The 27,759-nt window shown below is 45.5% G+C and overlaps 2 protein-coding genes across 2 annotated transcripts; one reads left to right on the top strand and one right to left on the bottom strand.

The window, feature by feature from the left end:
- Nucleotides 1-88: 88 nt before the first annotated feature.
- On the top strand, nucleotides 89-1,366 carry LOC306924389 (protein farnesyltransferase/geranylgeranyltransferase type-1 subunit alpha-like; the record flags this gene model as incomplete). The annotated part of the gene is made up of 1 exon (XM_079502883.1): nucleotides 89-1,366. One exon carries the CDS (start codon nucleotides 89-91, stop codon nucleotides 1,364-1,366), a length of 1,278 nt encoding a protein of 425 aa, XP_079359009.1.
- A 21,686-nt stretch (nucleotides 1,367-23,052) lies between these two features.
- Nucleotides 23,053-26,882, bottom strand: LOC306924388 (gonadotropin-releasing hormone II receptor-like; the record flags this gene model as incomplete). The annotated part of the gene is made up of 3 exons (XM_079502882.1): nucleotides 23,053-23,073; nucleotides 23,775-23,918; nucleotides 26,495-26,882. Coding segments are annotated over 3 exons (553 nt in total), but the record flags the coding sequence as incomplete, so codon positions are not given.
- Nucleotides 26,883-27,759: the final 877 nt, after the last annotated feature.

Below are 27,759 nucleotides of genomic sequence, written 5' to 3'. Positions count from 1 at the left end.
GGTCACTGTGTTAAGAGGCAGTGTTGACCACAACGAGGGCGGTGGTACGTTGTGCCCGTTAGAACAGATAACTTAGCACGTTAGCACAATGGCAGGTCTTGGAGCGACCTCGAATGCAGCTCCAGAACTCCAAGAAGTGAACGGAGTAGATATGGAGGTTCAAGGCCGCCATCGAGTCGACGATGACGTCCGTCCGGTTCCGTACGTCTTTTATGGAGATGGAGAAGAGTGGGCAGATGTGGGGCCCTTTCCTCAAGACGAGGGACCCAATCCGTCCGTCGTGACGATCGAATGTTCCGATCGGTTCACGGACGTACATGACTATCTTGAGGTTGCGCCTCCAGATCTCGAAGAGGCATACGGAGCAGACGTGGAGCTTCGAGGCCACCGTGGCGTCGACGACGACATCCGTCCGGATCCGTACGTGTTTTACCGGGACAGAAAAGAGTGGGCGGACCTGGAGCCCGTGCCTCAGGACGACGGGCCGAACCCCGTGGTGAGGATCGCCTACTCCGACCGGTTCGCGGACGTGCACGACTACCTGCGCGCGTCGCTGAGGAACGCCGAGCGGAGCGAGCGGGCGCTCGCGCTGACGGCGGACGCCGTAGACCTGAACCCCGCGAATTACACAGCGTGGCAGTACAGGCGCGTCCTGCTGCGGGCGCTGCGGAAGGACCTGAGGGAGGAGCTGAGGTACGTCACGGCCGCCGTCGAGGAGCAGCCCAAGAACTACCAGGTCTGGCACCACAGGCGGACCGTGGTGGAGTGGCTGAACGATCCGTCGGAAGAACTGGGGTTCACCGCCGGGGTCCTGCGCCGAGACGCCAAGAACTACCACGCCTGGCAGCACCGGCAGTGGGCCATACGGCGCTACGGGCTCTGGGACGGCGAGCTGGAGTTCGCGGAGAGGCTCCTGGAGGAGGACGTGAGGAACAACTCGGCGTGGAATCAGAGGCACTTCGCCGTGTCTCACGCGGCGGGCTTCTCCGATCCCGCCGTGGCGGACCGAGAGGTTCGGTACTGTCTGAGTCGGATCGAGGAGGCTCCGCACAACGAAAGCCCGTGGAACTACCTGAGGGGGATTCTGAAGGACGGCGGGGGCTCGACATCGTCTCGCCCGCCGGGCCTGTTGGAGCGGGTCCTGCGGCTGAAGGAGACGCACCGCTCGCCCCACCTGTTGGCCTTTCTCGTCGATAGTTACGAGGACGTCCTGAAGCGGAGCAACCAGAGGGAAACGCTACGCGAGGCCCTGGCGCTGTGCGAAGTCCTGGCCGAGGAGGAGGACACCATCCGGAGGGAGTACTGGCTGTATGTCAGCCGTTCCTTGGAAAGTAAATATGGACGGAGCAGCATGGGTTTACAATAAGGTCAGACTGAAGAGGTCCTTTGTCCATCAGTCTACGTTGAGACCGACCTGCGGATGATGTATATTTTGATAGCTTATGCCTCTCAACATATGTCATAATTGTAGTGTGCACGCACACACACACACAAAACACACACACACACACACACACACTTCGGCCTATAGGAGGTCACATGCAGGGAAGCCTGAGTGAAGAGGTCAGTTAGGATACCAAGTCACCAAATAAGCCTAGGGACACTTTAAGATAGTCTACGGCCGTAGACATCAGTTTGCACCAGCTGTGAGTTCATCCTGTCATATATATATATATAGCGGACAGTGACTTGTATCACTCAAGAATGCTTTCAAAATAGACCACCTGTGGTAACTTGTTGACTGAGGCAACAGAGCCTTAAGGGTCAACCGACACACACACACACACACACACACACACACACACACACACACACACACACACACACACACACGCACACGCACGTTAGAGATGTATAAGATGGGACAGAGAATCAGGGAGAACCGTGAGTGAGAGACAGCAGAGAGAGACGAGGGGGAACCTAGGCGCTCTGCCTGGGACGAAGGCCTCAATACGCTGTAGCTGTCAGGGGGAACCTGGACGCTCTGCCTGGGACGAAGGCCTCAATACGCTGTGACTGTCAGGGGGAACCTAGGCGCTCTGCCTGGGATGAAGGCCTCAATACGCTGTAGCCGTCAGGGGGAACCTAGGCGCTCTGCCTGGGACGAAGGCCTCAATACGCTGTAGCCGTCAGGGGGAACCTAGGCGCTCTGCCTGGGACGAAGGCCTCAATACGCTGTAGCCGTCAGGGGGAACCTAGACGCTCTGCCTGGGATAAAGGCCTCAATACGCTGTGACTGTCAGGGGGAACCTAGGCGCTCTGCCTGGGACGAAGGCCTCAATACGCTGTGACTGTCAGGGGGAACCTAGGCGCTCTGCCTGGGACGAAGGCCTCAATACGCTGTGACTGTCAGGGGGAACCTGGGCGCTCTGCCTGGGACGAAGGCCTCAATACGCTGTGACTGTCAGGGGGAACCTAGGCGCTCTGCCTGGGATGAAGGCCTCAATACTCTGTAGCTGTCAGGGGGAACCTGGGCGCTCTGCCTGGGACGAAGGCCTCAATACGCTGTGACTGTCAGGGGGAACCTGGGCGCTCTGCCTGGGACGAAGGCCTCAATACGCTGTGACTGTCAGGGGGAACCTAGGCGCTCTGCCTGGGACGAAGGCCTCAATACGCTGTGACTGTCAGGGGGAACCTGGGCGCTCTGCCTGGGACGAAGGCCTCAATACGCTGTGACTGTCAGGGGGAACCTGGGCGCTCTGCCTGGGATGAAGGCCTCAATACGCTGTAGCTGTCAGGGGGAACCTGGGCGCTCTGCCTGGGACGAAGGCCTCAATACGCTGTGACTGTCAGGGGGAACCTAGGTGCTCTGCCTGGGACGAAGGCCTCAATACGCTGTGACTGTCAGGGGGAACCTGGGTGCTCTGCCTGGGATGAAGGCCTCAATACGCTGTAGCTGTCAGGGGGAACCTGGGCGCTCTGCCTGGGACGAAGGCCTCAATACGCTGTGACTGTCAGGGGGAACCTAGGCGCTCTGCCTGGGACGAAGGCCTCAATAGCTGTAGCTGTATGGAACGATGACATCTGTAACCTGATGTAAAGCTGAGCAATAAATGGAAAGAAGGATATGTGCCTGTGTGGATCTCTGATTCATTTCAACAGCAACTTCAACAAAGGAATTATAGGTCAAATCTCCACAGAACCCTGTAAGAAAGATACATCACGGACAATGGACATTGATTGCTCTTGTCTTTATGTCTGTAATTTTCTTTTCTTTTCTGTTCTCTTGTGTTATGTCAAATATTCACCCCATTCGACTGGTATCATGTATATAATCGGCGAAATCATCCGTTATCAGTACGTTTGAATGGTGCCAAAATGTCCATACTGGCATCCTCACTGTTCAGTATGTCATTATCTGCGATTGTAGCATTGTCATTATCACTGATGTCCTGACGGAGGCGCGCCGTGTCTGGTGGCCATGAGCTACGTGAGGCACCGCCGAGCGAGGCGCTAGCCGAGCGAGTCGCCGTGCCGAGCGTTGCGAAGGCCACCAGACCCAACTCAGCGCCGTTCGAGTTACGTCCTGATAGGCAGAGAATAGTATATATTAGTAGCTCCTAGTTCCATGCACCGACAATAGTTGGAAATGACACGTCCACCAGAGGGAAACCTTGACCAGGCTATGTGGTGAGGATGCCAGTATGGACATTTTGGCACCATTCAAACGTGCTGATAACGGATGATTTCGCCGTTCCAATGCAGAGATAACGGTCGAATCCGCTGTTGCATACAAGGCCGCCGGGTCGCAAGCTTAATGTCAGTGCGAGCTGACAATAAAGCACTATATCATATCATACTACTGCATTGTTACTGCAGGTAGTCATGCTTCTACTTTATTAGCACCTCCAGACTATATTGTTTTGCATTTCCATTGTTTTTTCCAGCCTGGAACAGGGCCATCTTATACAAGGATCGTTCGGTCCCAGCAAGCACGGTCAGGACCTGGACGAATTAGTGACGTCTCTATAGGGGGGGAAATCAAGTCAAACCAATGATTTCAACCAACATAAATTCGGCCCACTAAGACTGGATGGTCCCTGGATGAATCAGAGAGAGACCGATCGAGGCCAGATCAACTTCATCAAGTCATATCATAATTAATCAGTCAGAATAAGCTATATTATTTCAACTGGTGAAGACGTCCTGGACATGACGTAAAGATCATCACCATATGGGCTGTGATCTAGCCTAGTCCTGAACGTCCTCAACGTCACTGGAGGACGTCATCATGACGTCATCATGACGTCGTTTGCCTTGCTGGGTTACAAACCACTGGACATGTGGATCTCGGTCTCCATGTGGACTCTCTCTGACGTCAGTCATCTGTGACATATCTATGACTTTTTTGGTCTCCATATTTTAGCAAAGTTTCAGCTCGGTTCAACCACATTCTTACAGACCATACGTGGGTCACCTGTGGCACAGGAGACGCATGCGTGGCCCATCACCTTCACTTCACCCATTGAGACGCGAGGACGATTCTACAAATGTCTTCTAAATCAGACAGTTTTCAGAAAAACCTAATGTTTCTGCGTCAGTGGTTCTCAAAAGTTGTTCATGTCAACGACCCCCAAAAACTATACGTAGTTGGCCGCCGAACCCAATCTGAAAATATGTTGTTCCAGAGACCCCCCCAGAAGCAAAGATTTGAGTTAAAAACGTTTGCTCAGAAAGAATATACATTCAAAGATTTTCCCCACATTTTCACGATTGCCGTGCTACGAGTTTGTAGATCTGCTATTTTTCAATAGCTAAAGTATAACATAATGCTTAAAGGGGCATTCCACTCATTTTCAACATTTTACTATGTCATTAATGTACCTTAGAGCTGTTGTGTGGAAATAATAAAAAAGTTCCCCTATTCTGTTTCCTAGAACTAGAGGTCTGAAAAAAAATCATTAACATGGTGAAACACATCTTGATGATGTCATCAAGATGTGTTTCACCATGTTAATGATTTTTTGAGTGGTGTAAACCACTCCTACAACTGGCTTTGTTAGTGCAGAAAAAATGAGCATGGTTGCTATGTTCACCCTGTTCACCCGGGTGTGATTTCATTAAACCACTCCTAGAACTGGCTTTGTTAGTGCAGAAAAAATGAGCATGGTTGCTATGTTCCCCCTGTTCACCCGGGTGTGATTTCATTACGTCAGACATGATTTCATTACGGCAGACAGGCTATATTACACCACTCGGTTCTCACAGGTGTGATTTTTTTCATAATTACAGTTCTAGGAAACACAAAATGGGAGGACTTTTTTATTATTTCCACACAACAGCTCTAAGGTATATTAATGACATAGTAAAATGTTGAAAATGGGTGGTTTTCCCCTTTAACACCAAAATGGGTTCCCCTCCTGAACGGATTAAAGCGGCCCACAGGTTAACATCAGAATACTGATATCTGACATCAATACAGGAATCCACCAAAGATGCTCCTCAATATTAATTGATTTCAGCTGTTAACAATTCCAAACATGCAAACATGATCGCATTTGAATTACAGCAACCGCAAGGTTCCCAGTTCGATCCCGCAGCAGCTCGCCCAGTTAGTGTCAAAGTGTCCTTGAGCAAGACTCTGAACCCCTAATTGACCTATAGCTAAGCCCCTCCCCAAACTGCTATGCTCCAATCACAGCTAAGCATAACATGGGTTAGACAAACCTCTCCACCAATAGTTTTCCTGATAAAAAAGAAACGTCACGCACATATTTTGAAGGTCTGGTTCCAAAAATGAAACAGTATTTAATGTGTAAAATCCTATTTGTTACTGTTTGTATTTCTCAATTGACTTCTACATTTGTAAAAAACAAAAAATGAATAAACAGAACGTTAATAATAATAATGTGTAATCCATGTATAATGTATATCCATGATATTTACATTGGAATGAATGAGCCTGGCTGGAAAGTGTCCAAGTGGGAGTGTCTAAGTGGGAGAGGGCGGGGCTTTGCTAAAGGTGAAGCTCCCGATAGGCAGGTTGGTGCCTTGCATGGTTTCCTCCGGCGTCGGGTTATGAATGTGTACCGTATGTAAAGTGCTATATAAACGGGGTACACACAAACACACACAGCTGGGTATAGGAGGAACACCCCTCAAACACTAATACAGGGAGGTGAGACAAGGCAGGTAACAGCAAACAAGGCAGACAGGAAAGCACAGAACACTACTACAAAATAAGATGTGCTTAGAAAACTACAAACTACCAGAATACAATTAAGACGGAACGGAAACGGAACGAGAATACATGTAAAAGTCCAAAAAACGAATAACCACATACAACGTCCAATGGCAGAGGAGCGGACTGTGACACAAAAGTAGCAAAAATAGCTCAAAAAGCATGGCACTGGGAAGCTTGTAGTAGTGTAACCCTAGTCACCTGTCTTCTGTTTGCCTGTTAGCCTATCCCAGTGTTGATTGTCAGTTTCAGTTCACCTGTGTCTAGTTAGTCCTAATTGTCTATATAATATATGCCCCAGTGTGTTCAGTTCCTTGTCAGTTCGTCGTAGTTTGATATTTTAAGTGCCTTAATTGTTGTTTTCCCAGTGTGGGTTTAGAGAATAAAACAGCTTGAACATTCACTTCTCTGCCGGTGCCTCGTCATTCTGCATATATACGAGTCCTACACCCCCGTGTCTACACCATGACATTTTGCGAGACAGAATGATGAAGTAGTATGGCATTAATTACGAGGGAAAAAAAAGGTCAAATACGGAGATAAGAGGCTTCTGCCCGACACTATATGCATTATGCAATGTGGTCCTCGGGAGTGGGTGTGGAAATATGGGACTACCTTTTACGCAGAGCCTCGGTTTAGATGGCCACTGATGGGACGCTTGTTTTACAGCGGTAGCGCCGGCTACTACCGAACGACAACCTACCTCCAGAGCCTTAGAAAAAACAGAGTTCTGCAAACTCCGTTGACTTCATGGGGCCTGCGTAATGGCGGCATCTAGCGCTACTGGGGACGCCGATTAGGGACAGTTTGTGCGCCGGATGTTGACAGACTGCATGGATCCACATGGCTCCGTCTTTTTGGCAAATCTAGAACTTCCTGTTTGAGAGCTAGCAAATTTAAATACCTTTTAATTAATCATTGCTAATATAACAGTGTACACTTTCAATGGAAAGAAAAAGGCATACAGTTTACAACTTGTTTACGTTATTTAATTACTTATTTTTACACAGAAACATAATGTGTGTCTTCACCATAACTGTAATGTAATAATAATACTAATAATGTAATGTAATAATTATTTAATTTACGACGCTTTATTCTGAAAGCAACCGGATGTCTTAAATTTGCTAGCTCTCAAACAGGAAGTTCTAGATTTGCTAAAAAGACGGAGAGCCTGATTAGGGACAGCCTGGGGTCCCTAATCAGGCTCTCCATGAGAGCGCAGCTGTGCGCCCGAGCGCTTCCGGGATCACGTGACCGGGCTGTTCCGTGCCCCCTCAATAACGCAACTCTTCTATTATATGGCTCTGCCTACCTCAAACCCTAACCTAACCGTAACCGCAAGCACTTAGCAGCGCATCCCTCACCAACCTTAATCCGGTCGTTTTAACGGACCCCTCACCAACCTTAATCCGGTCGTTTTAACGGACCCCTCACCAACCTTAATCCGGTCGTTTTAACGGACCCCTCACCAACCTTAATCCGGTCGTTTTAACGGACCCCTCACCAACCTTAATCCGGTCGTTTTAACGGACCCCTCACCAACCTTAATCCGGTCATTTTAACGGACCCCTCACCAACCTTAATCCGGTCGTTTTAACGGACGCCTCACCAACCTTAATCCGGTCGTTTTAACGGACCCCTCACCAACCTTAATCCGGTCGTTTTAACGGACCCCTCACCAACCTTAATCCGGTCGTTTTAACGGACCCCTCACCAACCTTAATCCGGTCGTTTTAACGGACCCCTCACCAACCTTAATGCGGTCGCCTGTAAAACAAGCGCCCCCAAAGTGACTATCGACTCCCAGGCTCTGCGTAAAAGGTCATCCCGTGTAAATATAGCCTGGCTAATAAGCCAGACTAATATCACACAACACTGTCGCGGTATATCAGTCTGGGCTGGCTCCACTTGGATTTCATTTCCCGGGGAACATTTTCTCTTTGACGCAATTGGTCAGAGCTACTGTCAGTCAAAAGTCTCAAGCATTGAACGTCACTGTACCAAAGCCCGCCTATATTGCATACCGTGTCCCGATTGGTCCGACCTGTTCTCTGCTGTAGGAAAGAGGCGTGCTACTGAGCCTCGCCAGACCGTAATCCGCTGGTAGGCAACTTTTTTTTGCCAACGGCTGATTCGGTCTGGTTTATTAACCAGGCTAGTGTAAATATACTGGCCCAATTAGTCTCCATCGCCAAAGTTGCCCACTTCTGTTAAAGACGGAGTGTTCCTGACAATCGGGCAATCCAAGTGTCCATTCCATGTAAAAAAAATCACACTTGTGTGAAATGAGGGGCGCCCGTGTTTGTTGTAAACAAACATTAGAAGTTCATAGACTTGCAGGCTGCCACATGACGTCACGTTTAGTGCTCTACACAAACATTAAAAGTCCATAGATTTGGCTGCCGTATGACGTAATTCCGAAAGCCAGACATTGTAGGGCTTATATAGCGCCCCTCAAAAATACATAAAGCTTGCCTGGTTATCTAAACCAGGGGTTCTCAACCCGTGGGTCGCGACCCCTCGGGGGGTCGCCACATTATTTTAGGGGGTCCCCAAATTATTTTCCAAAAAAAAAAAGAAAAAATATTTTTTTTTAAATTTTATTTTCACGATTTTTCAAATATAGCAGACCTACAAGCTCGTAGCGCGCCACTCGGTGGCACGCTATGAGCTTGTAGATCTGCTATTTTTCAATAGCTAAATTATAACAATGCTTAAAACACCAAAAGGGGTTCCCGCCCAAAATGGTTTAAGGTTATTGTAGCAGTCAATTTATATTGGGGGTCGGGAGGAGGCGGGGCGGGGGTCCCGAGACGTTGCCAAAGCATTTCCGGGGGTCCCCGGCCAAAAACGTTGAGAACCCCTGATCTAAACCTAGGCCAGGACCCGCTACAAGTTTTTAAGCAAAACGTAAAGTGAGCTGTCTAAGTGGTTACAGGATAACAATAACATAGGCTCAAAGACAATATAGTGGAAAGGTATCTGATGGGTTTGTAAGATCAATTACAGTGACATCCGTTGATAAAGTGCTGGAAAAGGAGACCACGTCCGGTGTGCATGAGTGCTGATCGGTTTGCAAGATTATCTCTGTACAGACAGACAGATAGACAGACAGACAGACAGACCAGACCCTCTTATAGAAGGATACATCTTTCAGAGCTAAAATCATAAAAACCTGTATTGCAAAAAAAAAAAGAAGAAAGGCATTGCTAATTTGCTTCTTAATTCTTCTTTCGTGTATCGTCTTCATAATGTCCAGCTCAGTGTCGCATTAAAGCCACGCCACTGTCTCTGGTCCCACGTGGAAGAGGCCATGCCTCCACGTGGGAGAGGCCATGCCTCCACGTGGAAGAGGCCATGCCTCCACGTGGAGGAGGCCATGCCTCCACGTGGAAGAGGCCATGCCTCCACGTGGGACCTAATTTGCTATTCATCAGTATCAATTAATTATCTCCACGAGGCCAAAGGAAAGGGTGAAATTCACGTTTTGCCCCTGCACGTATGTGTCTGCATGTACGTGCGTGTCCGCATGTACGTGCGTGTCCGCATGTACGTGCGTGTCTGCATGTACACGCCTGCATGTGCACGCCTGCATGTGCGTGCCTGCATGTGCGTGTCCACATGTGCGTGCGTGTCCGCATGTACGTGCGTGTCCGCATGTGCGTGCGTGTCTGTATGTGCGTGCGTGTCTGCATGTGCGTGCGTGTCTGCATGTGCGTGCGTGTCTGCATGTACGTGCGTGTCTGCATGTGCGTGCGTGTCCGCATGTACGTGCGTGTCCGCATGTACGTGCGTGTCCGCATGTACGTGCGTGTCTGCATGTGCGTGCGTGTCTGCATGTGCGTGCGTGTCTGTATATACGTGCGTGTCTGCATGTACGTGCGTGTCTGCATGTGCGTGCGTGTCTGCATGTACGTGCGTGTCTGCATGTGCGTGCGTGTCTGCATGTACAGTATGTGCGTGTCTGCATGTGCGTGTCTGCCTAATCAGATGTCCCAGCAAAGCCCGGTGGTGGATCTGGACAGTTATTGTTCTGATTGTGTTACGTTGTTATGAAGAGCCTTGGGGAGTGTTCCCGCTAGCCCTGAGTCACAGCGGTCGTATAGCAGGGTGCAGGGCATATGCATATGGAAACACATCATATCTTAGGATATCATTTCTATAACGTATTGATTCTTTTTCAGGCGGTATCACGATCCACAATATTATCACGATTTATTTTCATGTTGGTTTTTATTCTTCCAGTTACGTAACAGTACAACCGCACCTACAATTAAGGTAACAACAACTAAAAGAAAAAGGAGTAGCAGACCATTTAGAGACCAAAATACTTATTTTTGGAAAATTAAACCTGTGTGAAGTGAGGGGCGCTCTTATCATCATACATCATCTCATTCCGGGCCAATCACAATTTGCGTCCTCACTTTTGTCTTTGTGTATGTGTTCACACGAACACTCAAAACTGGCCATTCATTGTCAGTGGCATTTAATGTGTGTGTTGGGACAATGTTTGTGTTTACACACACCCTCAAAGCTGGACAATAGGAGGGCTAAAAAAAAATTAAAAAAATTAATGAATGAATTTGATCTAAAGGTGGCACAGAGTGCTGTGAGCTTGCATAATATGATTTTTTTTTTTTATCTACAATGACACATGGCTTTCCTGGTTTTAATATAATGGCTTTACAGAGTGGTAGAGGTGACTCCGGCCACCCTGTGGGGCCATAATAAATACGTCTATAATCTCTCATTCCATTCCTGACAACAACATAAGCACATTCCTACAGGGATTTCTGCCAGCATTCTGAAGTCATTTCCCCCAATAGTTGTCGAGGGCAAACAAGAGGAATACAATAATTTACTGGAATGGTTGTTTCCCTCCGGTACAATGACCTTTACCAGTAGTGGTGGAAGGTGACTGTACAGTTGGAGGCCATCGATATTGTCCTTTTCTTTTTGCTGAGGTTTGCGTGATCTGCGCAAAAGGACAGTTAACCCATTTTGGGCGGGAACCCCTTTTGGTGTTTTAAACATTATGTTATAATTTAGCTATTGAAAAATAGCAGATCTACAAGCTCATAGCGCGCCACCGAGTGGCGCGCTACGAGCTTGTAGGTCTGCTATTTTTGAAAAATCGTGAAAATATTTATTTCAGAAAACTGGAGGATTTAGAAGGATTTTTTAAAATGTTGAGGTCAGGCCTAAATGGGTCAAATGATAAGGGACAATATCGGTGGCACCCAACTGTAAGTGAAAGTACTGTCTTAACCCATTTGGACCTGAGAACGATTCTACAAATGCCTTCTAAATTGTTTCTATGTCAGTGCCAGTGGTTCTCAAACATTTTCATGTCAAGGGTCCCCCAAGATTATTATGTATTTGGCCGCCGACCCCCATCTGAAAATATGTTGTTCCAGGGACCCCCCCCCCCCCCCCCCCCCTCCCCCAGAAGCAAAGATTTGAGTTAAAAACGTTCGCTCTGAAATAATATATTCAAAGATTTGCACTACATTTTCACGTTTTTTCAAAAATCGGCACTCGGTGCCGCGCTACGAGCTATTTTTGAAAAATCGTGAAAATGTAGTGCAAATCTTTGAATATATTCTTTCAGAGTGAACGTTTTTAACTCAAATCTTTGCTTCTGGGAGTGCCGCGCTATGTAGATCTAGCTTGTAGATCTGCTATTTTTCAATAGCTAAAGTATAACACCAAAAGGGGTTCCCGCCCTGAATGGATTAAGTGCAATGTTCTGGTACTTTCATACTTTACTGGAGTACTTTTACTCCACTACACCTCAGGTCCAAATATTGTACTTTTACTCCACTACATGTATTTGACAGCTTTAGCTGTCCTATACGATATGATATGATATGATATGATATGATATGATATGATATGATATGATATGATATGATATAATACAGTACTTTATTGTCAGGTCACACTGAAATGTATCTTGCAAAACCCAGCAGCCAAGTATGCAGAACACATATACACACATTTGACATAACACAAAGCACAAGACAATTTACATACTTAAAGACATGAAGACAAGAGCAATGTCCACCGCTTAGATTACCCCGTGGCTACTACAACTCCTGATTAAGCCTCAAGGTCGACTGGTGGACAAAGGACCTCTTTGGTCTGACTTTATTGTATGCTGGTACACACCATGGGCTCCATTTTCATCACCGCTAAACCCCTTACCCCTAAACTTCTTTGCCTTGTTTTCCTATTTTGCTAAACATTTTTGAATAGTTACAATGGCCAGTCTACAAGCTCACAACGTGTCAATGTAGAGGCTAGCTGAACTATTCAAAAATGTTTTTCAAAATAGTAAAAAAAGGCAAAGAAGTTTAGGGATAAGGGGTTTAGCGGTGACGAAAATGGAGCCCCATATCTCCTTCCTGACGGTAGCAACCTATATTCTCCATACTATATACTATATAGTTACTTTGTGGATTTTGATTATTATTATTATTACAAAACATACATTAACCACTTAGTTCAGCCCTATACGTGTATACATTTCGGCCATTTGAAAGTAGACGATCTAGTGGAGCTTATTATTGATACTTTGTTTACTCGAGTAAAAGGTTTTAGTACGTTTTTCACCGATGATTTCCCCGCGGTACAGTGTGATGACCTTTACACATACTGTACACATACAACCTTGACTGCATGGGAGCAATGGGGACTCGGTGTTTCAAGCATTATGTTATACTTTAGCTATTGAAAAATAGCAGATCTACAAGCTCGTAGTGCGGCACTAGCTTGTAGGTCTGCTATTTTTGAAAAATCGTGAAAATGCGGCATAAATCTTTGAATATATATTCTTTCAGAGCAGACGTTTTTAACTCAAATCTTTGCTTCTGGGAGGTCGCTGGAGCTACATATTTTCAGATGGGGGTCGGCGGCATATAACATATTTTTTGGGGTTCTTGACATGAAATATTGAGCACCACTGATAAAGAAACATGAGGTATTTCAGAAAACTGTCAGGATTTAGAAGACTTTATTTTTTTTCATTTTGACGTCAGGCCAAAATGGGTTAACCTGCCCCGATCAGTTGGTCCTGCAGCTTTTTCCTGTTTTCTTTAAAAAAAATGCAGGTTTTTTTTTACCATTTCTTTTCTTTCTTTTCATCGTCCCACCCTGGTCGTCCCCTCATGGACACACTAACATAAACACAGTTCAACCAACACGCACGCACACTGACATCCATCACGCTGAGCTAGAATTACTTTGCAATTTCTCTGAGTAATCCAATCCAGAGACTATAGCTGTCCTCGGAGACTGTTGTTTCTTCTCCGCTCGTACCATCACTCCATCTCTTCATCGACCCTCCTTCAACCCCCCCCCTCCCCCCCTCCCCTCCCCCACATCATACACTATGTCCCTCTCCGTTCCGTTCTCCAGTGGTGGAGAAAACACTCACATTCTTTACGTAACACTTCCAGACAGTGCGCTGGCCCGCTGGGTTTTGAGTGGTGCTAGCCACTCCTATATACACAGCAATGTGTGTCCCTCTGTATGTCTGTATGTATATAACCTCGCCTCACCAGGCTTTCCACCTCGGAGGAAAGCCTGGTCTCTGTTCCAAAAGTGCTGGTCGGGAGCGGATGATATCGCTACGTCATGTTGTAGTCATTGTTTTGTAGTCGACAGGCAGGAACAATCAAACGGAACTTCCTTTTCCCTCAAACCGGAAGAATAACAATAAAAGCTCTCGTAGCCTGCAGCTTTTATTGAGAAAAATCGGTTTGAGGGAAAAGGAAGTTCCGTTTGATTGTTCCTGCCTGTCGACTACAAAACAATACTACAACATGACGTAACGATATCATCCGCTCCCGACCGGATCATACACCCGAAATGAAATGGTGCCCAGGCTAGTATGTACATGTATATATGTCTAAGCACAGAAATATTTTTTTTTCACCACCAACTGTTGCGCAGCCTAACACACACGCGCGCACGCACGCGTAGAGTACAAGTATTTTCAGAATAAAGGCGCAAGAGTGCCCAGCAGATGAGGCAGATTTTACTCTGAAAAGCCCCGCCTTGCATTTCCCCCCAAAACCGCGAGGTATAATCTCAACTCTCTATAGAAGCGTTTATATTCCACTGTCACATCTCAACTTTCTGAAAAATAACAGATCTACAAGCTCATAGCGCGGCACCGAGTGCTGCGCTACGAGCTTGTAGGTCTGCTATTTTTTTTAAATCGTGAAAATGTGGCATAAATCTTTGAATATATATTCTTTCAGAGCAAACGTTTTTAACTCAAATCTTTGCTTCTGGAGGGGGGGTCCCTGAAACAACATATTTTCAGATGGCGGTTGGCGGCCAATTACATATATTTTTGGGGGTCCTTGACATGAAAATGTTTGAGAACGACTGACATAGAAACATGTTTTTTTCCGAAAACTGTCAGGACTTAGAAGACATTTTGTAGAATCAGAGATAGTTCAGTCGGCCGTAAACGAGAAAGTGAACGCGAGTGCGTGAAACATGTCTAGGAGCGCTGAAGAAGGAATGGCCAAGCAAAAAATAAAATAAAAGATTTTAGCGATCCGGTTTTATATCATTAAAAAAGACCTTAAGGGTGCGTTCAGATTTGGATGGTTAGAGCGGGGCGATTACATACAAAGTCAATGCAAAGACGAGAAGTTGCGAGAACGGGATCGGCGCGACCTGGCGCAGCACAAACGGGACGAACCGAGGCGAATATACTGTATATATTGAAGTCTGAACGCAGCTTAAGACGTGTTGGGCACAAATAGTGTTAAGTAAATGTACTTAGTTACTTTGACACTAATTCGCCCGCAGGCCCCCATTTGAAAAGATATGCCAGGGACCCCCATAAGAGAAGATTTTTACGGCTCTAGCAGTGATTTTCAACCAGTTTAATTTCAAGGACCCCCAGTTTTACATGCATTAGTCTACGGACCCCTGTTTAATGTAATTTCTATCTCTGGGACCCCCCAATTTATATTGTAAAATCAATGTTAATTTAACTCTGAGAGTGTACAAATGGAACCAAATGGACCCGTTAGGGTCCATTTGGTTCCATTTGTACACTCTCAGAGTTACAGACCCATAAGGGTCCATTTGCTTCCAAACTATCATTTAGCTGGGGACCCCCTGGAACTCCCTCAAGGACCCCTGTGGGTTCCCGGACCCCACTTTGGGAACCACTGCTTTCCACCACTTCCCTGGGGTATCTGAGTGACGTCAGGACTTTGGGTATATACTCTATCTCTGCCATCAGTGAATTGCTTTAGAAGAGGATTAGAGTTTGCTGCTTGTAGATGTGATGTTTCTGATTGAGGATACATGTACGGTATATATGTCCTGATGAAATATTAATGTGCATTATGCAAATGAAACAAAAGACTAGATCCTTTCATCACGCCACTCAAGGTCGTGTGCGTGCGTGCGTGCGTGCGTGCGTGCGTGGGAAAACAGCTCTGTACTTTATCTTCAGTGAAACAGTTCATTAGATAGATATTAGATCACAATCTTTTATTTTGACTTTAAAACGTCCATAATTTGTCAGTTTTCATGCCATTTTTTATTTATTTATTTTATATTGGCCAAAAAAAGGACTTTGTGCTGTGGACTGTACTGTATATGAAACGTCACAAATGTGTATACAGCACAAGGTTAAAGAGATAATCCATAACTTTGATTATGTTCTTAGCTAACGTGTTTCTGGTCTAGAGTGGGCGGGTCGCGGCTGAGATTTGCGCACACCCTGCCACTGTGCAAAAAGCATGGAATACGGATGTGTATATTACAGGAAACTCCCGTTAAACTTTCCAACAACAAACTCCGGTAAACTCCCGAATTGTACCATCACACCTGTATATTACCGCATATTATATGCCTGCTAATCTAGTGCCCATAATTGCCTGTTAACTCCTCTTTTCACGCAGTTCAGCTGATTGGATCAGCTGATTGCACCTTTAATGCTGATTGCTGATTGCATCATGCTGACAGCTGATTGCACCTTTAATGCTTGGTATCCCATTTTCATAATTTACGTTGGGTCCCCCTGGCGAGTGGTTCGGACTCTAGCTTCCTAGGCTTCAAGAGGAAACCCAATGGAAAGCTGGACAGTCGCTCTCCTGGCTTTGGTGTGTGGTCGGACTGGCCAGACCTAAATGACTTGTGCTGCTGGTCTGACATTACCCTGGAGTGGGTAGGGTCTAACTCGTTATATCTGACCCCAGTATCTCTGTCAGAGCGACTATGACTGTGTGTGGAACGGAGCATCAACTTCCACTGACTAATGCTCAAGGTCGCCTCCTATGGGCACAACAACAAAGACAGCGACAACATTGGACTGAGTTGAGATTGCAAAGGAAAGACTGCATGTCTTCCTGCTGCGGACCATTCTGTCTCTCACTCTGTGTTAAAGAATGTTGCCATTGAGGAGTGCATTGTTGTTTTTACTTTGAACGCGAGATTACAGGTTCTACCTTTTAAACTTAATCTCTCCATCTGGTTTCCAGGCAATCATGCTCCTCACTGTATCCATCATGGCCATGAACAAATAGCTGAAACCATCTTAAATGGTTGCCATGTTTACAGGGGCCTCTACATAAGTAGGCATGACAGAATAGTATGGATTTGATATCGAAGGACATCTCTTCCATTTTCAGGTCCTCCATCATGCTTTATAAGCATTCTACTGTGAAGCCAGGATGTTTAACCTGTGTAATGATGATTCTGTGTTCTCTAACATTTCAGCTAACACCCCTGATGTCATTGTTGTAAATGAAAACCATAGAGAGGTGTGCATTCTTGAGGTCGGCTGTACCTTTGACTATAGCCTGGAAGAAGCCTTTCTAACCAAAGTGCTGAAGTATCAGCAGCTAGTGCAGACCATCTCACAGCTAGGCTACAGATGTAAACTTTTAGTTTTTATCTTTGGCAGCCTATAGGGCATGTGCATAAGGTGGTTGAGAGGGGCTTACAAATGGCCGGCCTTTCCAAAAGGAGAGCCAAGCAGTTAGCGAGGTACTGCTCAGTTTCAGCCATTATAGGAAGCCGCTCAATTTGGAGGAGGCGTTGTTTCCTTTATCCATGATTTATGTTTGCTGCCCTGTGTCCGACATGTCAGCTGTACTGTATGTAACCATGCTTTGCCGTCCATGCACGTTGTAATTGGCTGCTCTCCTACTGTCAAACTGCACTGGCAGTGTTTATGTCCTTTGTACAAGGTATTCCTGTACTTCTCATTATGTGGCCATAAATAAACATTTCAAGTGTGTGTGTGTGTGTGTGTGTGTGTGTGTGTGTGTGTGTGTGTGTGTGTGTGTGTGTGTGTGTGTGTGTGTGTGTGTGTGTGTGTGTGTGTGTGTGTGTGTGTGTGTGTGTGTCTGACTCTCAGAGTTACAGACCCATAAGGGTCCATTTGCTTCCAAACTATCATTTAGCTGGGGACCCCCTGGAACTCCCTCAAGGACCCCTGTGGGTTCCCGGACCCCACTTTGGGAACCACTGCTTTCCACCACTTCCCTGGGGTATCTGAGTGACGTCAGGAGGACTTTGGGTATATACTCTATCTCTGCCATCAGTGAATTGCATTAGAAGAGGATTAGAGTTTGCTGCTTGTAGATGTGATGTTTCTGATTGAGGATACATGTACGGTATATATGTCCTGATGAAATATTAATGTGCATTATGCAAATGAAACAAAAGACTAGATCCTTTCATCACGCCACTCAAGGTCAAGTGTGTGTGTGTGTGTGTGTGCGTGCGTGCGTGCATGCGTGCGTGCGTGCGTGCGTGCGTGGGAAAACAGCTCTGTACTTTTATCTTTAGTGAAACAGTTCATTAGATAGATATTAGATCACAATCTTTTATTTTGACTTTAAAACGTCCATAATTTGTCCGTTTTCATGCCATTTTTTATTTATTTATTTTATATTGGCCAAAAAAAGGACTTTGTGCTGTGGACTGTACTGTATATGAAACGTCACAAATGTGTATACAGCACAAGGTTAAAGAGATAATCCATAACTTTGATTATGTTCTTAGCTAACGTGTTTCTGGTCTAGAGTGGGCGGGTCGCGGCTGAGATTTGCGCACACCCTGTCACTGTGCAAAAAGCATGGAATACGGATGTGTATATTACAGGAAACTCCCGTTAAACTTTCCAACAACAAACTCCGGTAAACTCCCGAATTGTACCATCAGACCTGTATATTACCGCATATTGTATGCCTGCTAATCTAGTGCCCATAATTGCCTGTTGACTCCTCTTTTCACGCAGTTCAGCTGATTGGATCAGCTGATTGCACCTTTAATGCTGATTGCTGATTGCATCATGCTGACAGCTGATTGCACCTTTAATGCTTGGTATCCCATTTTCATAATTTACGTTGTGTAACCCCTGGCGAGTGGTTCGGACTCTAGCTTCCTAGGCTTCAAGAGGAAACCCAATGGAAAGCTGGACAGTCGCTCTCCTGGCTTTGGTGTGTGGTCGGACTGGCCAGACCTAAATGACATGTGCTGCTGGTCTGACATTACCCTGGAGTGGGTAGGGTCTAACTCTGAGGCGATGGCTGCCTCAGAGAATGTTATATCTGACCCCAGTATCTCTGTCAGAGCGACTATGACTGTGTGCGGAACGGAGCATCAACTTCCACTGACTAATGCTCAAGGTCGCCTCCTATGGGCACAACAACAAAGACAGCGACAACATTGGACTGAGTTGAGATTACAAGGAAAGACTGCATGTCTTCCTGCTGCGGACCATTCTGTCTCTCACTCTGTGTTAAAAAATGTTGCCATTGAGGAGTGCATTGTTGTTTTTACTTTGAACGCGAGATTACAGGTTCTACCTTTTAAACTTAATCTCTCCATCTGGTTTCCAGGCAATCATGCTCTTCACTGTATCCATCATGGCCATGAACAAATAGCTGAAACCATGTCCCACATCTTAAATGTTTGCCATGTTTACAGAGGCCTCTACATAAGTAGGCATGACAGAATAGTGGATTTGATATCGAAGGACATCTCTTCCATTTTCAGGTCCTCCATCATGCTTTATAAGCATTCTACTGTGAAGCCAGGATGTTTAACCTGTGTAATGATGATTCTGTGTTCCCTAACATTTCAGCTAACACCCCTGATGTCATTGTTGTAAATCTGCTATGCCGATGACACACAACTGTTTCTATCCTTCCCCCCCTCTGCCACCCAGGTAGAAGAGCGCATCACTGCATGCCTGGCTGACATCTCACAGTGGATGTCTTCCAACCACCTCAAGCTGAACCCAGACAAGACTGAGCTTCTGTTCTTCCCAGCTAAGTCCTGCCCTATGCGGGAGCTAACTATCTCCGTAGACAACGCCCTGGTAAAGTCTGTCCCGACAGCCAGGAAACTTGGTGTTGTCCTGGACAGTCAGCTCTCGTTCAAAACACACATCACAGCTGTCACTAGATCCTGTAGGTTTACACTCTACAACATACGACGAATTAGACCGTTCCTCACCCAGGAGTCAGCCCAGCTCCTAATCCAGACAACAGTCTTGTCAAAACTTGACTATTGTAACTCCCTCCTTACTGGCCTACCGGCATGTGCACTTAAGCCCCTCCAACTGATCCAAAATGCCGCAGCCCGCTTGGTCTTCAACCAGCCAAAATTCTCACACGTCACCCCCCTTCCCTCCATTGGCTCCCGGTCGCTGCCCGCACAGAATACAAAACTCTGATGCTGGCATTCAAAGCAACCAAAGGCATGGCCCCCCCATATCTCACAAGTATGATCGTACCCTACAAACCCTCCCGCGCACTCAGATCAGCCAACGCAGGGAAGCTGGAGGTACCTTCACTAAAAACGCCGGGACAACGCTCCACACGTCCCAAACTCTTCTCCCTTCTGGCTCCAAAACTATGGAATGCACTTCCCATCACAGTCAGAACTGCAGCCTCACTCCCAATCTTCCGCCGTAGTCTGAAAACCCACCTCTTCAGACTCCACCATGGCCCGTAGCACTTGCCCTAGCCTAGCCCCTTAGATAGCACATTATGTAGACTTAGATAGTATTTTAAACAGACCTATAGCTTGTTACGTAGACAGCTCTAGAATTGCACTTTATGTAGTCATAGCACTTTATAGTACACATGTATAATATAGTATAGTATGTATAGTTAACATAGAAACTCCACTGTTAGGTTCTTAGTTTATGATTCATGATAACTACTTTTTATATATGTGATGTATGCCATGCTTTTGTTATTGCTTAATGTAAGTCGCTCTGGATTAAGAGCGTCTGCTAAATGCCTAAATTGTAAATTGTATGAAAACCATAGAGAGGTGTTCATTCTCGAGGTCGGCTGTACTTTTGACTATAGCCTGGAAGAAGCCTTTCTAACCAAAGTGCTGAAGTATCAGCAGCTAGTGCAGACCATCTCACAGCTAGGCTACAGATGTAAACTTTTAGTTTTTATCTTTGGCAGCCTATAGGGCATGTGCATAAGGTGGTTGTGAGGGGCTTACAAATGGCCGGCCTTTCCAAAAGGAGAGCCAAGCAGTTAGCGAGGTACTGCTCAGTTTCAGCCATTATAGGAAGCCGGTCAATTTGGAGGAGGTGTTGTTTCATTTATCCATGATTTATGTTTGCTGCCCTGTGTCCGACATGTCAGCTGTACTGTATGTAACGATGCTTTGCCGTCCATGCACGTTGTAATTGGCTGCTCTCCTACTGTCAAACTGCACTGGCAGTGTTTATGTCCTTTGTACAAGGTATTCCTGTACTTCTCATTATGTGGCCATAAATAAACATTTCAAGTGTGTGTGTGTGTGTGTGTGTGTGTGTGTGTGTGTGTGTGTGTGTGTGTGTGTGTGTGTGTGTGTGTGTGTGTGTGTGTGTGTGTGTGTGTGTGTGTGTGTGTGTGTGTGTGTGTGTGTGTGTGTGTGTCTGACTCTCAGAGTTACAGACCCATAAGGGTCCATTTGCTTCCAAACTATCATTTAGCTGGGGACCCCCTGGAACTCCCTCAAGGACCCCTGTGGGTTCCCGGACCCCACTTTGGGAACCACTGCTTTCCACCACTTCCCTGGGGTATCTGAGTGACGTCAGGAGGACTTTGGGTATATACTCTATCTCTGCCATCAGTGAATTGCATTAGAAGAGGATTAGAGTTTGCTGCTTGTAGATGTGATGTTTCTGATTGAGGATACATGTATGGTATATATGTCCTGATGAAATATTAATGTGCATTATGCAAATGAAACAAAAGACTAGATCCTTTCATCACGCCACTCAAGGTCGTGTGTGTGTGTGTGTGTGTGTGCATGCGTGCGTGGGTGCGTGCGTGCGTGCGTGCGTGCGTGCGTCGGAAAACAGCTCTGTACTTTTATCTTTAGTGAAACAGTTCATTAGATAGATATTAGATCACAATCTTTTATTTTGACTTTAAAACGTCCATAATTTGTCAGTTTTCATGCCATTTTTTATTTATTTATTTTATATTGGCCAAAAAAAGGACTTTGTGCTGTGGACTGTACTGTATATGAAACTTCACAAATGTGTATACAGCACAAGGTTAAAGAGATAATCCATAACTTTGATTATGTTCTTAGCTAACGTGTTTCTGGTCTAGAGTGGGCGGGTCGCGGCTGAGATTTGCGCACACCCTGCCACTGGATATATACACGGATGTGTATATTACAGGAAACTCCCGTTAAACTTTCCAACAACAAACTCCGGTAAACTCCCGAATTGTACCATCACACCTGTATATATTACCGTATATTATATGCCTGCTAATCTAGTGCCCATAATTGCCTGTTAACTCCTCTTTTCACGCAGTTCAGCTGATTGGATCAGCTGATTGCACCTTTAATGCTGATTGCTGATTGCATCATGCTGACAGCTGATTGCACCTTTAATGCTTGGTATCCCATTTTCATAATTTACGTTGTGTAACCCTAGCCACTCGCCAGGGTCCCCCTGGCGAGTGGTTCGGACTCTAGCTTCCTAGGCTTCAAGAGGAAACCCAATGGAAAGCTGGACAGTCGCTCTCCTGGCTTTGGTGTGTGGTCGGACTGGCCAGACCTAAATGACTTGTGCTGCTGGTCTGACATTACCCTGGAGTGGGTAGGGTCTAACTCTGAGGCGGTGGCTGCCTCAGAGAATGTTATATGTGACCCCAGTATCTCTGTCAGAGCGACTATGACTGTGTGCGGAACGGAGCATCAACTTCCACTGACTAATGCTCAAGGTCGCCTCCTATGGGCACAACAACAAAGACAGCGACAACATTGGACTGAGTTGAGATTGCAAAGGAAAGACTGCATGTCTTCCTGCTGCGGACCATTCTGTCTCTCACTCTGTGTTAAAGAATGTTGCCATTGAGGAGTGCATTGTTGTTTTTACTTTGAACGCGAGATTACAGGTTCTACCTTTTAAACTTAATCTCTCCATCTGGTTTCCAGGCAATCATGCTCCTCACTGTATCCATCATGGCCATGAACAAATAGCTGAAACCATGTCCCACATCTTAAATGGTTGCCATGTTTACAGGGGCCTCTACATAAGTAGGCATGACAGAATAGTGGATTTGATATCGAAGGACATCTCTTCCATTTTCAGGTCCTCCATCATGCTTTTATAAGCATTCTACTGTGAAGCCAGGATGTTTAACCTGTGTAATGATGATTCTGTGTTCTCTAACATTTCAGCTAACACCCCTGATGTCATTGTTGTAAATGAAAACCATAGAGAGGTGTTCATTCTTGAGGTCGGCTGTACTTTTGACTATAGCCTGGAAGAAGCCTTTCTAACCAAAGTGCTGAAGTATCAGCAGCTAGTGCAGACCATCTCACAGCTAGGCTACAGATGTAAACTTTTAGTTTTTATCTTTGGCAGCCTATAGGGCATGTGCATAAGGTGGTTGAGAGGGGCTTACAAATGGCCGGCCTTTCCAAAAGGAGAGCCAAGCAGTTAGCGAGGTACTGCTCAGTTTCAGCCATTATAGGAAGCCGCTCAATTTGGAGGAGGCGTTGTTTCCTTTATCCATGATTTATGTTTGCTGCCCTGTGTCCGACATGTCAGCTGTACTGTATGCAACCATGCTTTGCCGTCCATGCACGTTGTAATTGGCTGCTCTCCTACTGTCAAACTGCACTGGCAGTGTTTATGTCCATTGTGTGTGTGTGTGTGTGTGTGTGTGTGTGTGTGTGTGTGTGTGTGTGTGTGTGTGTGTGTGTGTGTGTGTGTGTGTGTGTGCGTGCGTGCGTGCGTGCGTGCGTGCGTGCGTGCGTGCGTGCGTGCGTGTGTGTGTGTTAGGGCTTTAAGCAACTAGTCGACTATTCAACTAGTCGACTTGTAAATCCACTAGTTAAGTCGACCTTGTTGGTACTAGTTGACCAGTTGATAAGAAAAACAGGCCTCAAGATCAGGTAGATTAGTCACCAATGTAAACGGTTTTTAAATGTACAAATATTTATTAAAAAAAAAAAAAGAAAAATGAGGTTTTTCCCATATTAGGTAGTTAAACAACTAGTCGACTAGTCACGCATGCGTGCGTGTGTGCGTGCGTGCGTGCGTGCGTACGTCTCTCTCTCTGACCTGCGGTGAGGCCAGCAGGGCGCTGAGGCTCCAGGCCAGCAACAGCATCCTCTGGTTCCTGCAGTGAGCGTTGAGCGAGTCCAGAGGGTTGAGGATGGCGTGGTGTCGGTCCAGGCTGATCACCACCAGGATGAAGGCCGAGGCCTCCATGTGGCAATACGGTACGGTGGGGGGGGGACAAAGTATAGAATGCTCAAGTAATATTGAGAATATGTAATCAAAAGTAGCCTATAAGTTCATTACTGATACCAGTATCGGAAAAGCCTTTTCGAACATGTAAAGAAAATAAGAATTATAATACCTGCTTTTTTGTTTGTTTGTTTTTTTGTGAATATTTTATTTGCTCATTTTAATTCTTTGACTTTTTCGTCTAATTTTATCATGTTCGGAATAACGTCTTTCTTTCTTTCTTTCTTTCTTTCTTTCTTTCTTTCTTTCTTTCTTTCTTTCTTTCATTCATTCATTCATTCATTCATTCATTCATCAATCACAGTCAATCATCAATTACTTTTGTTTTGATTGCTTCAGTTGATAGTAGCACGACTATTATTTGACTTTACTATAACTCGTAGTTGCAATTTAACAATCATGAATGGGATTTGCATTCATTCCTATAGTTCAGTGGTTTTCAAACGTTTCCTTATCTCAGAGTTACAGACCTGTAAGGGTCCATAACTCTCAGAGTTACAGACCTGTAAGGGTCCATTTGGAACCCCCTCAAACAACCCCTGAGAGTCCCTGGACGTTACATCTAGGTACAGGTGGCAGCGGTGGCCGAACGGATTGCGGAGCGGTCTTGATACCGGAAGGTCGCCAGTTCGAATCAGCGGTCTGACACGTTAAAATTACCACCGCTGAAGTGCCCTTGAACAAGGCATTGAACCACTACGATGAAATGTGTTCTATGAGCAGGGCCTGGCTGGAAACAAGTTCTTGAGCTTAGCCCAGATACCCTGGGTAAATATAGTAATAATTTAATTTAATTTAATTTAATTTAATTTAATTTAATTTAATTTAATTTAATTTAATTTAATTTAATTTAATTTAATTAAATTTAATTTAATTTAATTTAATTTAATTTAATTTAATTTAATTTAATTTAATTTAATTTCACAAAAGATCACGGGATCTATTGACTGTGAAGGGGGATACTAGGGGGATGCGTCTTACTCTTCACATTCAATAGATCCTGTGATCTTAAAAATACATATTTAGCCACTTGCCCAAATTCCCCCGACCCCTGTAAAAACGAAATCGCAAAAAATCGTAAAATGAAAGAAAGAAGCGGTATATTTGGAGAAAAAAAAGTACACTCATCTTTTCCTTTCTCTAATAAATGATAATTGCGGAGTTAGTTCAGTCAGTTATACTCGAGGGGTTTCATGCCGTGCTCAAGGGCGCATACATACTCAAGGGGTTAATAATATTACTATAGCCCTTTCCACACCTAAGCGCAAAACGGTCGACAGCCACGCACTTCTTAAGCTCTGCGCAGCTTAAATTCCGAGTTTTTAAACAGCTGGTGGATGGAAAAGAAGCTCCACCTCCGCGGACTTTTTGCGCGGAGGAGAGCGTTTCCGGGAATCTGGAGGTGGAGCTTCTTTTCCATCCACCAGCTGTCTAAAAACTTTAAGCTGCGCGCAGCGGCTCTTTCCATAGTGTGGCAGCACCTTATGTGGGTGTATTCAGTGTGTGCAAGGCCCACATGTCATTCGCTGATGTGGCAGTCAGCTGACCAATTGGGCAGGGTACTTAAAGGGGCATTCCACTCATTTTCAACATTTTACTATGTCATTAATGTACCTTAGAGCTGGTGTGTGGAAATAATAAAAACGTTCCCCCATTCTGTGTTTCCTAGAACTAGAGGTCTGAAAAAAATCATTAACATGGTGAAACACATCTTGATGATGTCATCGAGATGTGTTTCACCATGTTAATGATTTTTGTCATAATTACAGTTCTAGGAAATACAAAATGGGGGGACTTTTTATTATTTCCACACAACAGCTCTAAGGTATATTAATGACATAGTAAAATGTTGAAAATGGGTGGTTTTCCCCTTTAAGCTCACCTAGACTGCATGCTTCTTCCTGCCTTCCTTCTGCATTATGGTTCCTGGTTGTTGTTATGTACTGTTTGCTCCCACCACCACCCCAGCACCACCGGTGGGCTCTGTTATTTCTGTTCCTCATGGTTATTATATATCTATCTCCCTGCTCTTAATGATTAATGATGTTTAATTGTGCCGAGCAGGGAGAAAAATGTAGCAGAGCCGAACGCCAAGATAAAATATTCTATGCACACTTGTATTCTCATTCTATCATAAATATTGGTTAAAGGGGCATTCCACTCATTTTCAACATTTTACTATGTCATTAATATACCTTAGAGCTGTTGTGTGGAAATAATAAAAAGGTCCCCCCATTCTGTGTTTCCTAGAACTGTAAGTATGAAAAAAATCATTAACATGGTGAAACACATCTTGATGACATCATCAAGATGTGTTTCACCATGTTAATGATTTTTTTCAGATCTCCAGTTCTAGGAAACACAGAATGGGGGGACTTATTTATTATTTCCGCTCTAAGGTATATTAATGACATAGTAAAATGTTGAAAATGAGTGGAATGCCCCTTTAAATCTATTCGTGAGTTGTCTGACTGAACAACCTAAAACACGAACCATGGTTGAAAAAAACCCCCACAAAGTCGTCGGTATACCTGCATGGCGAACAGCTTGAGGAAGCTGAGCAGCTTGCACATGGCGTCCCCGGCGTACCACTGCACCGTGACGTTCCAGGCGGCGTCCAGCGGCATCACCACGAAGGTCATGGCCAGGTCGGCGGCCGCCAGGCTCACCATGAGCGGGCGCAGGTGCGAGGCCAGCCGCCGGCCGCGCCCCCGGCACACGCTCACCAGCAGCGCCAGGTTGCTGACGGCGGCGAACAGGAAGAGGAAGAGGATGGCGCCCACGCGCACCTGGGCGGCGCGCGTGAACGTCGGCGCCTCCCAGTCCTCCGGTGGCGCGGCGGCGGTGAGCGAGGGCGGGTGGGAGGAGATAGAGGAGGAGGTGGGCGGGGCCAAGGAGCAGCAGTTAGCCGACGACATCCTAAGGAGACATGACACAAAGAGTTAAGGTGACCACAGAAAACTACATTTGACTACACGTCATGCCGTGGTGGTCACCGCTCCAGTGTTGTTTTTGGCAGCAAATTTCTATTTTAGTCTAGTCATATAGTCTTTGGACTGAAACTTCATTTAGTTTTAGTCATATTTTAGTCACCTGGAATGTTTTAGTGCGATTTTAGTCGACTAAATCTACAGTTGATTTACTCGAATAAAATGTATTTTGGCGGGCCTTGATGCCGTCGTAATGACTGATTTCACACTTGCTTGTAGATCGGCTATTTTCAGCATGCAACTATAAGTGTAAAATGGCTTATACTGGATCTCTTGTCCACTAGTCCCTTCCTAACATTTTAGTCTAGTTTTTATTTGTTGACGAATTGTCAGTATATTTAGTCTTATAGTTTTAGTCATCGTAGCTTAGTTTTCATTTAGTTTCCATTTGGTTTTCCTCGGTGGAAAAAGGTAGTCGACAAACATCTTTCGTCATAGTATTAGTCGACGAAAACAACACTTCACCGCTCACACAACACATCTCTCTGTTTTTGCTAAATGAGGAATATGAGGGAACCATATAATTCATCTGTACACCTATAGGTTTTAGATTAGTGAATTGGAACATAAGGCTGCACGAGAAGTTGTCACCTCCAGGCTTCTTGAAGAAAAAAAGTGGAATGTCCGCACACGATATATCTGCTCCCCTCTTTTTTATTACCTATAAATACAACAACATTTCGCCCCTCCGGGCTTTCTCAAGTTACATGGGTATGGCCTTGAAATCCTTAAATAGGTGGAACATAACTGGGTGTCGTCATTCAATCAATTGATAAGCCAATAGGCTGTATGTGAATATCCACTCC

Source organism: Electrona antarctica (assembly GCF_951216825.1).
Source record: "Electrona antarctica genome assembly, chromosome: 6".
NCBI lineage: Eukaryota > Metazoa > Chordata > Actinopteri > Myctophiformes > Myctophidae > Electrona > Electrona antarctica.
The sequence above is the reverse complement of the archived record's forward strand: the minus strand, read 5'-3'. Positions and strand labels throughout refer to the sequence as shown.